General features: G+C 40.0%; 2 protein-coding genes across 14 annotated transcripts in view; both read left to right on the top strand.

Moving 5' to 3' along the window:
* cobll1b (cordon-bleu WH2 repeat protein-like 1b) overlaps positions 1-12,151 on the top strand; it is a 53,220-nt gene extending 41,069 nt beyond the window's left edge. For 6 of the 7 annotated variants that reach the window (XM_022680042.2, XM_022680041.2, XM_007261038.4 and 3 more), the window contains 5 exons: positions 4,712-5,003; positions 5,093-5,166; positions 5,280-6,850; positions 9,114-9,263; positions 10,839-12,151. In XM_022680042.2, the coding sequence (XP_022535763.2) occupies positions 4,712-5,003; positions 5,093-5,166; positions 5,280-6,850; positions 9,114-9,263; positions 10,839-10,910 (2,159 nt within the window). In that variant the 3' untranslated portion in view covers positions 10,911-12,151. The remainder of the gene's footprint in view (positions 1-4,711; positions 5,004-5,092; positions 5,167-5,279; positions 6,851-9,113; positions 9,264-10,838) is intronic. The other variant, XM_015608787.3, reaches the window with a different exon arrangement.
* Positions 12,152-13,870: 1,719 nt separating this feature from the next.
* grb14 (growth factor receptor-bound protein 14) overlaps positions 13,871-16,606 on the top strand; it is a 64,992-nt gene continuing 62,256 nt past the window's right edge. For 3 of the 7 annotated variants that reach the window (XM_022680033.2, XM_022680031.2, XM_022680032.2), the window contains exon 1: positions 13,878-14,216. The gene's annotated coding sequence lies outside the window, so the exon portion shown is untranslated. Of the gene's footprint in view, positions 14,217-16,606 lie in introns of all 7 variants that reach the window. The other 4 variants (XM_022680037.2, XM_022680036.2, XM_049484890.1 and 1 more) reach the window with 3 other exon arrangements.

Here is a 16,606-nt window from a genome sequence, read left to right as displayed (position 1 = left end):
ATACATGTGGCTAAAAACTTAATTTAGATACTAGTCATGTAAGGTGACCATGTGTAAAGGTGCCTTTGAAATCAAAGATTAACACAGGTTATGATGATTTTGTTTAGCAGCCCATTAAAACTAGTTGAAGTAACAGAAGGTGAGGCTTTAGTTAGACCTTGACTCTGAAGTAAGAATAAGTAAACTCAGATTTAGGACTTTACACTGGGAGTAGTTAAATTGATACAATCCAACCACATCCAGAAAAATATACTGGGGTTTGTTTCAGAGCATAGATATTTCCAGGCACACTTCTTAGAATAAAAACCTTAACTTGGAAATATAATTAAAACTTTGCCAATATGTTGTGGCCCGCTCAGGCCTTCATCAGAACACAAGGTGGCATCTCAGTGAGGATTGTACCACTTTCACCACTCTTAGTGTCCTAATGTTCTATATCAGAGAACCTGCTTTTTCTTCTTTACCTTGTGACCCCTGCAGTGCTTTCTCTGATTTCCTCTGTTATCAAGAACATATGACTTTATTCTCAAAGCTCTTATTTCCCTTTGTCACCACTTTTTTTTCACTCTTTTAACTCCTCATTCTGCAGACTGACCACAAGGAGGCGTATGACTGCCAGGCTTTGCAGTTGTCTTTGCTGTCTGCATCGCTGCTTCTTACTTCTTCTTCTTCGTGTCCTTCTGGTCCTCATCTTCCTCCTGTCCTCATGTGGTGGCCTCTTCTTCTTCATTTTTTCACCATATTTGCTTTAACATTTCTCTATGTGTGTCATGTTCACTTTCTTTTCTTTGTAACTTTTTTTCTATCTGGATTCTGTGAGTGTTTTTGTTAATAATTCTGTAGTCTTGTTTATAAGTCTAGGCTATAGAGATTGTGACAAGACACTGCTGAGCTGAATGCTTATATATATATATTTTTTATGTAGTTTTGTATGTCTTTGCTCAATGAACATGTTAAAGCATCTTGATTTCCTAGAGTGTAGAAAAATGAACTGTATTTGTTTTAAAAGAAAGACCTTCTTTTTTAATCTTTTTTTATTTATTTGATACTGTAATAGTAGAATCGTGATCTGAATTGGGCTGTATTATCGTCCTGTAGCCTGCTACTAACCACGGCTAGCACAGCTCGATCAGTTTTAGCATTAGCCGGGGTTAGCTGCAGGCTACAGGTCAATAATACTCACCTCTGAACGGCAAAAGAGCTAGCGCTTAGTGTGGTTAACGGCTAATGCTAATGCTGTTCCAGGCCCTGTGCTGGAGAACTAAACTGAAATTCCTGTATAACTCTGCACTTCTGCACTGTGGCTTTACTGCTCCTTACAACCTGACTGGCAAAATTCATACATAAGGCACACCTGATTATAAAACGCACTGGCGATTTTGGGGAAAATTAAAGCATTTTAAGTGTGCCTGATAGTGCTGTAGTATTAGTTTAAGCAATTCCCTCACTCGTACACAGGCAAAATTGTAAACAGCGAAATATAAAACACATGGGGCAATGTTGCATTATCAAAACAGCAGTGGTGTACAAATTACTTTTATTTAACATGGAGTGATAAAGAGACAGAATTATAGAGCTGCTCTGCTGTGGTCTAAACACAGTACACCTTTGATGATATTAATATGGAGCCCCAGCCCTAGTACTAACCCCTTAACTGGGCTTTTTTTTTTTGATTTTATTTTCAGTTGCAGATTTACTTCAATATTTTTAAATATTTTGTCTTACAGCTACAGTTAGGATTTTCATTATTGTTTTCATTAATGTTACACGCAAGATTTTTGCGTGTAATATCAGGCAGAAAATTGACAAATTGACTTGGCCTGTTAGGGGGTTAAACAGCCAAATTGTACAATCAGAAAGTGCCAGCAATGTGACAATTGTGCACATTAAGATAGTGCTGTTGAAACAATATATTGTGCAGCCCAAATCTACGTACTGTTATTCTGTGTTATTAGCACTGTTTTGTAATATTCAGGTTATTATAAAAGGAATGACGCTGACACTTTATATAACCTGGAAAGGAACTCAGTGTACTCTAGGTTCCATTATGGTTATTAACATAACTTTTTCAATCTTCTCTCTATTGTCACGCTGTTCTCTCACAGCTTTTATTACTGTGCTTTATTTTCTTCAGTGAACATAAGTGTGCTTCATCCAGGGAGGTAACCTAACAAGAGCTTTCATTGTTAGCATGACATATTTTACTTTGCGAAATGTCTGCGCAATACCCCGGGACCAAGAGCTGAAAGCGCTCGTAAAAATGTATTGTTTTGCTTAGATGTGATAGCGAGTTTTCCATAAAAGCAAGTGAGGCAGTGAGGAGCGGGCCTAGCTTTTAGGGAGTAAGTGCACTCTAATCAGGGATTTGAATCTACAGACAGAGACTGGCTGTGTGTTGTTTGTCGTTCATAACCACACAAAAGCCAGCCTCTCGAGACGTGAGGAAGGATCCTTTATTTTGTTCAGTGCTTCATCTAAGTATATTTTTCTCAAATGAGAAATAAATTCTGATCTTCAATGACATGTCCCTGTACTCCACTGTGTTTGTGTTTGTGTGCTGAATTTTTAACGAATGTTTTGTCTTTTTATAAGTAGCTTAGAGTTTTGAAATGTCTTACAGTATGTCATACTGGTGGTATTTTCTGAAGTCGGTAATAAAGTGCTCCTAAAGTTTGAACTAGTCTCTGACTGCCTGTGTCTCGAGCCCTGCCTAGCTCCCCTGCCGACAGCAATAATCGACTTCACAGAAGAAGAGAGGGAGGCGTGGAGAAAGAGGAATGAAAAAGGGAATGGGGGGTACAGAGTGGAAAAAGAAAGATGGACAAAGAAAGGGATTAAGATATATAGAGCGAACGGTAGGAAAAGAAAAGAGCATAGAACAGAAGAGAGGAGAGCAAAGCCCCGATTCTGAATGTCTGTATCTATATCCATGACACTTCACAACTCCAGAGATAGAGGGAGGGAGGTGGAGTGAGAGAGAGAGAGAGATAAGAGCTCTTTGCAGAGAGAAGCTCTCTCTTTGAATATTCCTTCTGCTCTTCAGTCCCCAGCGACAGCCCTTGAAGTGCTGAATGCAGCGCTGGCGGAGGGCGCGAGGGAAGCGAGACGTCTTAATTAAGAGCGATTCACTCGGTCTGAAGAGCGGCGTGCTGCAGCGCTTTGGCTTGCCTGCTCCACTCTCCACATTAATACTGAAAATACCCAATAACTCACTCCTATCATCCCATTATGTAAGCTGCTTCTGGACACTGCAGAGGAGGAAGAAGATGTCTTTATTAGATATCTCTCTTAACTCCTGCTCAAACTGGCCACTGAATTTCATCAGAAACTGGAGCAGATGGAGAATCGTCCAGATATTCAGTTTGGAACTCTATATACACAAAGTTCCATTAAACTACTTAATGGAACTTTGCGTTTATTTCTGATGAAACTCAGTGGGTAGTTTGAGCATGTTGGAGTGAATCTTAATGTATTTTATTTAATACAACTACTTGTGAAAATGATGTATATCAGTCAATTCAATACAGATTTTTTCCAGTAGACTTTGTCAAATTGCAGCTTTTTAGAGATCTAGACACAGAAACCCTTATATAGAGTGCCAACATGCTGAAACTTTGAGAAGAACCCCTGAGCCAGGCTTCAAAAGGGAAACCCCTCCTACGCACTGTGGCGGCACCAAATTACGTTATAGCAAGCAGAAACTCGAAATTTGCATAAAACTTTCAGATGGTGCAGAGAAGAGTTGGGAGATACTCCAGTTACTAAAGGTCTGAGAAAAACTATGAGGACAAGACAAGGTTATAAAGTTCAGATAAGTGTAAGTTTTTGATCACTGTATATTAAATTAATGAAGTCTGTGGAGAGTTTAAGGTTGTAGGGGCATGGCATGATATGTATGTAGCTATACTGACTTTGATGCCTTAGCCCTAGCATCTTTAAAACTCTTGAGAACATTTAGGCTATACCTTCTTTAAAAGACATTTGCATCAAGTGTCTCCCCAGCCAAAGTTGAACTATATACACATTTCATCATGTATTTTGTACAATTTCTGATTGATATTCAACAACCACATTGTTTGGTATAGATATATAGGATCTGTTGGATTCTTTTGAATAAGATGCTTTGTATGCTATAATGGAAGCTGGGCAATTCTAGTCTTGGAGGTCCAGATTCCCGCTTTCCCTGCTCAAACAAACCTGATTCAACTCACCTTTTATTTTTCAAGTTTAGTAAGCCTGTTAGAACAGGGAACTTAGCAAACTTTTCTTCCACTAGGCTTTTCCATTACATGATAATGACTATAGAGCTCTACACAACTGTACTTCCATTAGACAAATGTGGTGCCTTGTACATGTACTGGTAATAGGTTATTTTTTTTAGTACCAGCTCACACATGGTTCTGAGCAAGCTGTGTGTATCGGAAATAAATAGTGACCTTAACCTTGAAGAGAACTGACTGGCGAGGGGAAGTTTCTCTGTACATCTGGAACACAACCCCTTAAACAGGGTTTGAACACATTACTCTGAAGATGGTAGTGAAAATATTTGCTATAACACCAGCTAATGATCCAAGTACCAGGTATGAAAAAGCCAGTATAGTGTATATCTCAAGTAGAGTGTAGTAATGTAGTTACCATGCAGTGGAAAAGCGCCCTTTGATTAATGTCATTTCTGGGTTACTAATTACAAACATTTGGTGCAATGCAACAGGGTTGCCATCAGCTCTGGAGGAGATCCAGGAAAAAGAGGAGACGCCTATGACCACAGAGGCCCTCGTTACCCCTGTGAGCTCCAGCCCAATCAGTCCCAGTCCTGAAAGCCCCAGTCCTGTGCAGGAGCTGCTGGAAGATGACAGCAGCATCAACCTGTCTGCTGACATTTCCATGGACTCGGGTAGAGCAGGAACTGCCTCGCCCTCTCAAGACTCCGAAGAGGTTGAGATTGTGGCGCCACCTGGAGGAAGCACAGAAGATGTGTCATGTGATCTGACCACAGATGGCAAGTACGAACCTCTTGAAGACAGATAAAAATGATCTTTTTTTTAATCCTATTTGAGTGGCCAAAGCTTTACATGATTTTCACTCTTGACAGATTAGATGTGGAATGCAAGGTGAATGGACATCGGGCCGAGACTGATGATGTCTTTCTACAGCCAGGAGACAAAGGTGTGTTACGATTTTTTATTTGCATTATGGTGTTGATAGTTATTGAGTTGATATTGGATAGAAAGTTTGATTGTACTTGACTTGACTGTGTTTTTTATTCTCCGCATGTTCAGCTGATTTTGAGAAGTGGACTGAAGAAGCCTCTTCGGCTACTGAAAAGCACAAAGTTATGAAAGATGAGTGCACTTCCACCGTAGATGTTACACAGGAAGAAACTCTTCAGGATCCTGCCTCGTCACGTACACATGCAGTCACATACACTCAGCAAGCAGAGCCGCAGGCGCCTCCTAGGCCTGGCCCTGCGGCAGCCTCAGGGCAAGCAGCACAGGATGCTTCCCCCACTGTTTTCAGTCTGAGTCACACACATGCACAGATTCAGACAGAGACATGGTGCACTTCTACTGAGCTTAAGCCCAAGTCCAGCCCAAAAGAGCTGACCTCTGCAGTGCCTTTAGCCTCATCTAGCTTAAAGCGGGACATGGCTACTTCTACAGAAGAACTCCATACGCAAGAGGTTCACAGCCCTGAGACACAGTCATCCATGCACACTCATGCCCCTGAGAGCCATAGTTCCATACAAACTCAAGTCTCTGAAAGACAGACACCCACACATTCCCAGACCTTGGAGGGTAATCTGTCCTCACCGATTCCCTCAGCCACTACTGCAGGAAACCTGCAATACATTACAGAGTCTGAGCCTAAACCCAAACCTTCCAATGAGCTCACTCGCAACTACATCCCCAAAGTGGGCATGACCACCTACACCATCGTGCCTCAGCGGTCCCTGGACAAGCTGCGCTTCTTCGAGGTGGAGCTGACTCTCGAGTCCCCCAGCAAGACTGAAGCTCAAGAGGTGAGCACTGAAGGTACCGAAAGGTTGGATGATCCACCTAGGATCACATCCCATGCCACAGCACCCCCCCAGTCCACAAACGGCCTCGCTGCTCCACTCAGTTCTAGCAGCAGTGAACTGTCCCACTCCATTCCCTCATCTCCAGCATCGCCTGAGGCTGATGGCTCTGCTTTCACTGCAGATCAAGAAGGCCATGAGGTTAAGGAGAAGAAAGTTCCACCTGCAACAAGGCCCAAACCAGCTTCTTTCCGCTTACCACAGCACAAAAGAACACCTGGGAGTTATGTAAGCTCAGCAGCAGTGAGGAGCTTGAGTGTGAGTGACAGCGGCAGCAGCAGCACTGCCGGAGGGAGCCATTGGGAGGCCCTAGGCAGTCTGTGGAGAGACAGTTACCCTGGGGTAACGCAGAACTTCCCCCCTTCTCCACCACCAGCCCAATGGGAAAACGAAAAAGAGACTGTAGAGGTGCAGCAAGCCTCTTTATCGCAGACTCCACTAAAACAGGAAGAGCCACAGAAACCCATTGCAGCATTCTTTCCGAAGGAGTCTGAAGTATCTGGAGAGACAAGACATTCCCAGCTTCCTTGCCAGATGAGTCAGCCAACTGCTGGTCTGTCCCTGGAGAAGCTGCGAAGCTTTGCAGCACCCAAACCGTACTCCCCCACCACACAATCCCGCTTTGCCCAGGCTGTCTCTTCCGCAGTCAAAAGAGCCCAATCACTGAGCACCAGTCCTGTGGGGCAGGAGTATGGCCGCAAGGTGCCCCTAGCACTGACCAAACGCAGTACATTTGGAGGGTCGCTTGACTTGCCTGAGTCACCAACTTCTCCAGTAAGTAGCACTCTAAAAAAAAAAAAAAACTAAACTCCATACATATTGCTCAGTTAATATCTACATAATTCACTAGTTAGTGTGTAAACAAAGGTATTCAAGGTGAGATTTGAAGTGAAATACAATTCTAGAATTTTAGGCACTGTTTTAATGGGATCAGCTGAGGCAGGGGAGGGCAAGGGGGGCTGGAGTCCAGCACAGTTTGTTGATTTCCTTGCTCTAACAGTGCTATTTAACCTGGTTCTTAATAGGTGAGTCGAGTCACGCTTAAGCAGGAAATGAACAAAACTCTGCAGGAATACAGCCCTCCAGGATGAGAATTGCCCACATTGATATGAGCTATTTAATGTCACAGAAATTAGTATTACATTATGTTGTTACAGATGCATCTCCTCATTCAGAGTTTTAAAGATCATTTGGCTTAGAAGATTTAATCATTATTAAAATTACATATGAAGCTCAGAAAAATATGAACTCGCGCTGCATTTCATTTGAACTTTTGAATGTCAAGAACATCCAGGTAAAACATTTTTAATTGGCACCGCTTTATAAGTTGTATTTCCAATCATTCATACACACATACTGTTCGACTTGAAAACTGTGGACTTGGTTATGGTGTTTGGACAAACAAAATACTGCATAGTGAGCTGTTATCAACTGGTTTTGCTAACAATGCTCCCCTGGGACAATGCTCATATTATACCATTACCTGGGACATAAAAAGTGAAACATTATATTGGTTGGATTCCCATTAAAATACTGGTAAATGATCATGACAAATCAGTTTTGGAAAGCTCCGTCTTTAGCTAACTGTTTTTGAAAATGTAAAAATAGTGTAAAATTATCTGAACTGAACTGCAACACACTCAACTCGGCTATGTTGTCATGCAGCAGAATGAGCGCAAATATTAATCTCAGATTCCTATTATTTCTGTTTATAAAAAACGCTTAATATACAGTAACTGTAAAAACAGGCATAATCCGTTACTGTGACGCATGTGCGTGCAAAGCGGTGTTAGATTTTGGCACAGCACCTGTTCTTTTTCTGTTAATGGGTAAAGATAGTCTGCCTCAACGTCCTGTGATTGATTAAACCATTGACAAAAAGTTGCAGATGTTTTCTCACAGCAGATAAACCAGACCTTGTTCAGTTCAATTTTGTCCTGTGACTGAAAAGTCAGTAGGTCCGACTCTGACCCAAACAATGTAGCTGTGGGCAGTTTCTCAGATAGGAGTTAAGCCTAGTACTTGAATATACAGCATAGAAAAGGAAAATATAATCTAGTGACAGGATTAATCCCTGTTCAGGAAACTGCCTTTAGGAGTAAACATAACATTTAAAAATAATTAGCTTTTTTGGAACTTTGGTACATGCTGTTCCTTAATGACACTTTTTATTGTTGTACTCCACAAGTAAATATCCAGTTCAGAGTTCTAGCACTGAACACTTACAGTCAAACATGAATGAATGTTAGACTCAATAAAAGTTAACAGCGTAAGCCTTTTTTATTATATTGATGCATAATCCTCAGTCATCTGTGTCCCAGAATGACCTGTCTCCTAAAGCTGGTGTCACTGAGGTCATCTCAGAGTATACTCAGTAAGGGAAGACTGCACTATTCTTTTCTTTCAAGCCACACAATATGCCATTTTCCCTCAGTGGCATCACAGTACAACACCTTTGAGAAAAGCTTTTGTTTGATGATGGGATAGAGTGTGTGTGCCGCCGTGTGTGCTGACAGATGATCTTATGCGTTTGTTTTTCTGTGGTGTCAGACAAAACCTCCGTCTGAGAGCATGCATATGAGGGATGTCAGCGTGTCAATGCCTCCATCATCAGCCAGCTGCCTGTGGGAGCACTTTGTGTGTGTGTGTGTGTGTGTGTGTGTGTGTGTGTGTTGCTTTGTGTAGTTGTTTGAGTTATTCTCGCATAGTAACAGTCAATCTGTGTCAGGATATCCACAGCTTTTAATTTGTGTACATTTCAAATGGCCAGCACATTCCTGCTTCTTTTCCATAATGTTCCTTTTGTGTGCGAGTGTGTAATCGTGCACTCGTGTGACATGAATAATTGTCTTCTGGTGTGTGCATGTGTTTGGATTTACATTGTGTAATGTCCTGGGAGGAATGTGTAATAGCCTCTAGAATATGCCATTGAATTGTTTTATGAGGGACGGATCAAAACAGTGTGTTCTTTCTGGTTTGGCTTGGCAGCACACGCCTCTCAGAACGCTGACTGTGAGTGTGCTTGATTTCTTTGTAGGATCTGGACAGTGAGTATGGACAGAGGAAGGCCGTCAGTGAGACTTGGACTCCTCCAGAAGGATGCAGTGACCCAGCACAGGGGTCTCCTCATACTGAAGCCCCTCATACTGAGGGGACACTGAAGAATGGAACAACTGATCTCTCATCAGTGAGTAGAACTAGGCCATGCTGTAAAGCAGTGTATTCCTGACCTCCATAGTTTGATGATTTCCCTTCTAATTTCATCAATAAGCTAATCAATAGGCTCTGTCAGAGATAAATTGGGTGTAGTAAAGCAGTGGTCCCCAACTTTAGTCCCTTAGGAACCCCCTGCTATACACATGTTAGTGGTTTGCTGCACAAACAACTCCATTCAGGGTGTGTTAAAGCAGGGTCAACACTAAAATATGCAAGGCAAGTGTCCCTATATGATTATATGCTCTGATCAAATGGACAGTATAGAAACAAAGAGGTGTTATTAATGTTTTATGTAATAAAAACATTAATGTGAAACATGCATGCAAATATGGCATCACATTACCATTCTTATTTAAATAGCAGCTATTGCCACCACCCTGCAAAAAAGTTAACTTTTTGTAAGTAATTTAATTAAATCAAATATCCGTATTTTTCACACTATTAGGCGCACTTAAAATCCTTAAATGTTCCCAAAAATCAACAGTGTGCCTTATAATCCGACACGCTTTAAGTAAGAATCCTACAAGTCATGTATTAAGAAGCAGTAAAGCCACTCTGCGGAAAAGTACAGCATTATAAGCGTTAGCATTAGCTGCTAACCGCAGTGCTAGCTCTTTCGCCATTCAGAAGCGAGTATATTGGACTGTAGTCTGCATTATTGCTGTGTTAAAACAAGCTACGTGGGACAAACTGCTAGATTACTCAAGGTTCCTCAGTCTAGTACTATTGAGCAGCGTTTACATCCCTCTAGTACTGCGATAAGCAGCTAATGCTAATACTGCTTTATACATTCTTAGTGCTGGAGCAACTTAACTTAAAACTCACCCTTAAACAAAATATTGGAAAGCTAATTTTACTGTAAATAAACAGAAGCGCTTTACTCACCCAAATAAACGGTTTTCAGAAGAGAAATCTGTGTAGATTAACATCCAGCGGTTGTTTGACTATTATGTTTAAGTATTACATTTTTGTTTACCCTTGTTCACTTCGATGTAGTCTTTCTACTAGTGTCGCTTAATGTGCCTTATAATCCGGTACAGCTTACGTATGAAAAAGAAAAAATCCGGTGCACATTATAGTTTAAAAAATATGGAAATAAGTTTCTCTGGATAAGACCGTCTGTTAAATTCTATTAAAATAAATGTAATATAAATCTACTCATTCATTGGTTATTCCAAAATCATATGTATTAAAAAGAGAAAAATCCAAAAAAATATTTAATTTTGCACCATCATTGCTTTAAATTGTGCTCTGTAGGGACCAGACAAGTGGTGTGTGCATTTGCACATATATGTCAGCAATGGTTTCAACTTAAATTAGCAGCATTGATTTAGAAAGGGGGTCCACAAATACTTAGTGTATATGTAAACAGTGTATTAAATGTAAAATGTAGCAAACTGTTTTAAACGTGAATGACGCCTAATAATTCTGTATATAATTACAAAGAAAACTGAAACTTTTTTTTTTATTATACTAGCCGCATCTAAAGTATAAGGTCTCTATATTTCTAGGGCTTCTCTCACTTAACACTTTATTTGTTTTGCAGGGATGTGTGATGTCTCCTGTGACGGGTCCTGCTCCAAGTTTGCAAGATGCAGCACAATGTCAGGAGGAATAAAGCCTCTCTTCACATTCTTAGCTTTAGCTTTGATCCCACTGTGCCTTAGTGAGCACTTTTAAGCGTAGTGCCTCTGCATCCTGTTCTTCGGTTTCTCCAGCCATCCCACTCGTTTCCCCTTTTCTGTCTACACCGAGGACACTGCAGCTCAATGTCGGTAAACCAGGGCAGTCATAGTGCTGGAAGGCAGCAACTCATTCTGGGTTCTAATGTTCCTGATCTGGTTTAACTCATCAGGGGTGAATGATCTGTTTATAAGTTGGAACAGGTGGGTTAGAGCACAGAGGAAACTGAACTGTGCACTGCTTCAGCCTTCGAGGACTGGACATACCCATCCAAACTATAAACTCAGAAACTGCTCTCTGGACTGTTTTCTATTTTCTGTCTGAGAATGAGTGCGAATGTAGAGTCAGCTTTTGCTTCTCATGTTTCATTGATTATGAAGACTGACTTTAAAATCAACTCTCTTATTTGGAAATATTTAATGCAGTATATTGTGGTGATATTGGAAAAAAAACAGAACACAAGGCGCACCTGAGGGAAGTAAATCACTGAGGTTTAAACCTCTGTCCTAACTTATTATGCAAGAGACTTGCTTGGTCTGTAATTGTTCGGAGACCTATTGGAATATGTTGTGTTTATTTTATTCTCAAATTTATTATATTAAAATCTTTATGAATTATCAGGTGTCAAAACATGCATATTGATTCTGAACCTTGTTTAAGTTGTTTTATATGATTTATTTTTCATTAATTATGAATATGTTCAGTTTTATGAAAGATCATTTGTTTTATTTGAGTTTGTTTGATGTTTTTCTTTAACTTATTAGGTGTAGGGCATAGAATACTGTTATCAACGAACGTGGAAAGGGTACTTACACCAAAATGGTGTCACCGTTTACCCATGTGCATGTATACTGAACAAATACTTTTGTGCTGGTAAACACAACTAGTACACATGACGACGTAATTGTAAATGACATAAAAGACAGTAAAGTAAGCAGTATGTAATAATGTGCACCTACACATAGATTATAATGCATTACACCTGTGGGTGTTTCATTTGTGTAGCAAATGGATAAGAAAGAAGGTAGCCAAAAAAAACATTGAGTTACATCATTTCAACAAAACTGAAAGACAAAAAGAAAGACACTGGGCTGCTCATGCTTGATTTGAAGACAATACTGCTGTAATATCTGAAATTCTTTCCAGTCTGTGCATTAAAATGTAACATATGAGTCATTCCTGAATGGGCTTGTTCCTTGTGCATCACACACGACAGCTCAGGAGATCTTTGAGACATGCTATTTATATGACATTATGTGCAGCATAGAGGCTTATAGAGCTACCTAGTCATGGACACATGGATTTGCTAACTCTGTACACAAGTACAAAGTAGTAAACAAATGCACTGTTTATAGTGTTAATCATGGTTTTCCAATGCGTTTAAGCTGTAATGTATGTGATGTATGTGCTTTGTTGTTGAAGGATTTTAAGTATTCTTGCAGACCCTGTAGAAAATAATCTGGAAATATATATACTTGTTTTGCAATCAGGGAACACCTGGACTAAAGAAACATTAAAAATTAGAAAACAACCAAAAAATAAAACATTACAATTAATGACAAATGTAACAGACTTTTTACAGACTACAGAATTTACAGACTATTGAACTGAGGTCAGAACATATACACTGAGCAGTGGGCAGCCACCTCAGCACCTAGAGGGCATTAGGGGGTTTCTCTAATTTTAAGACCAGGGATATTAAACCGTATCCCAAAGGGCCAATATGGAGGTTTGAATTCCAGCCAAGCAGAAGCACATAAAATCATTCTATTATTTTATTATATTATATTATTAAGCCCATTTCTTGATCTAGAGGGTGCAATATAATTTATTGCAAAAAGGGGCCTAGCAGTCACCTTTTTCTCCACTAGGAAAGCAGCTCTGAACGGGCTCTGAGTGGTCCAGCATACTAAGATGCTAGTCGATTCGAGGATTGCCAGTTTGAATCCCGGATGATGATGCTTGCCCTTAGCATGAAGTGCTGTAAGATTTAATGGGAAAACACAGTTAACCAACACCAGCAGATGACATGGCTCTCCAAACCATCCACTTTATGTTTGTAAACTTTTATGGAGATGTGGATTTTATTTTCCAGCAGGACTTGGCACACTGCCCGCACTGCCAAAAGCACCAATTGGTCTTATATAATATTCTAATTTTCTGAGACACTGATTCTTGGGTTTTCATTGGCTGTAAGCCATAATCAGCAATTAAAAAAAATAGATCTCTGTCTGTCTATCTATATAATATATGAGTTTCACATTTTGAACTGAACTACTGAAATAGAGTAACTTTTTTAATGATATTCTATTTTTTGAGATGCACTAGTATGGTACACACTGTCCAGCATATGCAAACACTGAGCAGGGGCATTCATATACACGATCTCTCTATAATATAAGAGCAGAAAACTCCACCATCTTCCTCCTTTTTACAGAAAAAGAAAACAAGCCTTTTTCTGTTATAAAATCCTAGTAAAGCCTATTCTATTTGTTAAGAGCTGGATATGATGTGATTTAAAAAGCAAACCGTCATCAATCAAATAAAAACAAACAAACAAAAGTGTTTAAAACTAGATACCATTTCTTGGATTATGGTATCTTGTATTTTTTTTATAGCAAAGCAGTCAGTAAAGATTATTATTAGGGGTTGTATTTGTTGACAACCCTTATGTTGGGAATGTCTTTAGATCTGCAGAAATGTAATGTTCATATTTTATATTATATAATATGTATAATAGGCCTGTGTATGTACAGGAAAATTGGGGTGTCTGGAAAAGTCATGGATTTTTTTCTTAAAAAATAAAAGGAACCCTTATTTACGGACAGGGGAATAATACGGACGTAAACATGACGTACAGCATCGCCTTTCCTCGTGCTGTGGTGAAATTAGCTGCACGCCTGGGCTAATTTGCTCCGTGTGCGCGCAGCTGGGGGTGCACGTGGTTTCCTTCAGGACGCTTAGGAGGACTTTAGGGAGTTTAGGACTTTGGCGCAGTACAATGGTCTTTAGGTGAGACGCTTAAAAGCATGGAAACGGTGATTTGAAGCCCGTATACAAGCTGTCTCCGCTCAAAGCCCAGTCACAACACCGTGACGTCGCGCGCTGCATGAGTAATAAGTGGCGCCCCTTAACCCAGTGAGCGCGCGGGGCCGGACAGCCATGGGAGCAGTGCGCGCGCGGTACAGCTCCGGACAGCAGCGGGTACAGTGAGCGCACCAGCCCACAGCGGTCTACACCCGTAAGTTACATACAGCACGCGAGCGGCGGTTCCTGTGTGTGTTTGTGTGTGTGTGTGTGTGTGTGTGTGTGTGTGTGTGTGTGTGTGTGTGTGTGTGTGTGTGTGTGTTATCATTGCTTTTACATTTCGCTTACTGTATCTTTATGCAGTGGAAGGAACCGTAGTCTGTATTTGCGAGTACTGCACTGTATCTGAGCTCAAACACTGAGGCAGCACCGTTTATATAAGAAAGGCTGAAAAGGCTCAGTCCCAGTCTGTGTCAGTGAGATCCTGCGTGTGTTAAGAGTGTTGCACTGATGGGGGATCAGTGGTAAGCAGGTAGGCTGATTCTCAGGTAGAGCAGGATTTTAGCTGTTACTGCTCTCGGGTTCGTGTGTTTGATCTGAAAGGTGTAGTTAGTTTTTGAAGTGTGATTTTTGGGCTTAAAGAACTTTTTACGCACCACCGCTGAGTTTGGTATTTTTCCCAAGAAGACTAACAGCAGCTTCTCGGAGAAATTTTACATGCCCATCGCCTGGGGGTTTGCCTGGAGCTACATTTGGCTCCAAATCTTAGTGCCACCTGTTGGTAGGCTAAGGAAGCCTAATGTAACTATGTATTTTACATGAATAGCTGATAGACAGACATGCACTACCAGTCAAACGCTTTAGAACTCACACACACACACATACAGCTCTGGAAAAAAAGAGACCACTTAAAAATTATGAGTTTCTTTGTTTTTTTTCCACTTAAATGATTGATGGTAATTGATGATCACAAGCAGTGAAAACAAGCTAAACTGCTTGATTTTTTGCACCAGGACTGGCATAAAGTTATCCAGAAGCAAACATTCATTTCTGAATTCTTGAAACTTTACGAATATGAACTTGTTTTCTTTGCATTATTTGAGGTCTGAAGGCTCTGCATCTTTATTGTTAATTTAGCCATCACATATCTATGGAAGTCCATTTCCACAAATAAAAGAAAAAATAGGGGTGTTCTAAAACTTATGTTTAGTTAAGTTCACTGTAGTAAAGATTAGGCTCTACACTTGGAATACTCAATGTTTAAATCCAATTAACATCTAATACAATATTGTGGCCATAAGGATTGGTTATAATATTGTGGCTGGGGTGGGTGAAGAATGGAAGAGTGTAAAATACTACTAAAGTCATGCATTTTTAAATGAACATTAATGAATTAATATTAAGTCATTTACTATTTCATGGAATCTGTGGGTACAGGCATGCCTTTTTACAGACATTTACAGTAAGTTTTGTAATTCCTGTATTTTCTAACAAAACAATAATTAATCTATTCATAAATTGTCCTAATAGTCTACATGGTCAAACAATTATCAGTAACTGGTAGGACTTCTAGAAGGTCTGATGGAGTTGATGATTATTGACCATAAATTATTTGAGTGGTTGATGTGACTCGTTAATGCATAGTGTTAGGAGACTAGCAAAGCTTTAGAAACTAGCATAATTCTGCTGAATAAAATATGATACAGAAATGATACTAAAATCATTCTGTTTTTTAAATTACTGATGGAAACTAAAGTTTATGTTTAGATTAAGCTCTTTGCTATGTTTCCCTGTGTAACTCTGTATATGAAGCAGTGAAACTCTTCAGCGTTGTGTGCATGTGCTTGTTCAGCAAGTTCTCCCCAGGCCTACTATGCGTCACAGATCTCACCCTTTTGTCTTACTGGCTCCTGACCACTTTCTTCAGACATGCAAATTGTCTGTTTCTAGCATGATTTCATGTTAAGGGAACATTGCACTTACAGGATGAATGTAGAGACTGCAGTGCTAGGCGGCAGTGGGCCGCGTGCGTAGTTGGGAGCTTTGGGCTATAATTACCTGCTTCTCTGTGACTTTTTTTTATATTACCTGTTCGTACACTGAAATGAAAAGGCACGTGAGGGTTACTCCTCAACCGGTTCCCTGCACAACATTTACCAAGAACTGGCTCTGCAAACTGTCATTTTTTTCTAAGAACACTTTTCCACTAGTTGTGCCCAATGTGCACTTGGCCTTTACATTTCAGTCTCTGTGTTGTGTTTTTTTTTTTTTGTCAACTTTGTTAAAATATTTTCATTTCAGATTTTTAGGAAGGTAAAGTGCTGTGAGGCAATTAATCAAATTAATTACATCCACTGTTATTTAATATTCTAAATTAATCACATTCATAATCAAAATATTTAAAACTTTACAATTAAATTCACTTTTACCTGAGGAGCAGATGAATGAATGAATAACGGGCTTAAACTTAAAAGCTCCTTGTAATGAAAATCAATTGGTAACTGTCAGTAGTGCTGTAAATACTGTATCGCATAGAACTATATTTTGACATCAGAACACAGGAATGCAGCTAACAGCTCAATGCTAACCTAGCTAACAGCTGAA

Source organism: Astyanax mexicanus, chromosome 11 (genome assembly GCF_023375975.1).
Source record: "Astyanax mexicanus isolate ESR-SI-001 chromosome 11, AstMex3_surface, whole genome shotgun sequence".
NCBI lineage: Eukaryota > Metazoa > Chordata > Actinopteri > Characiformes > Acestrorhamphidae > Astyanax > Astyanax mexicanus.
This window is presented reverse-complemented; position numbering and strand designations above follow the sequence as displayed.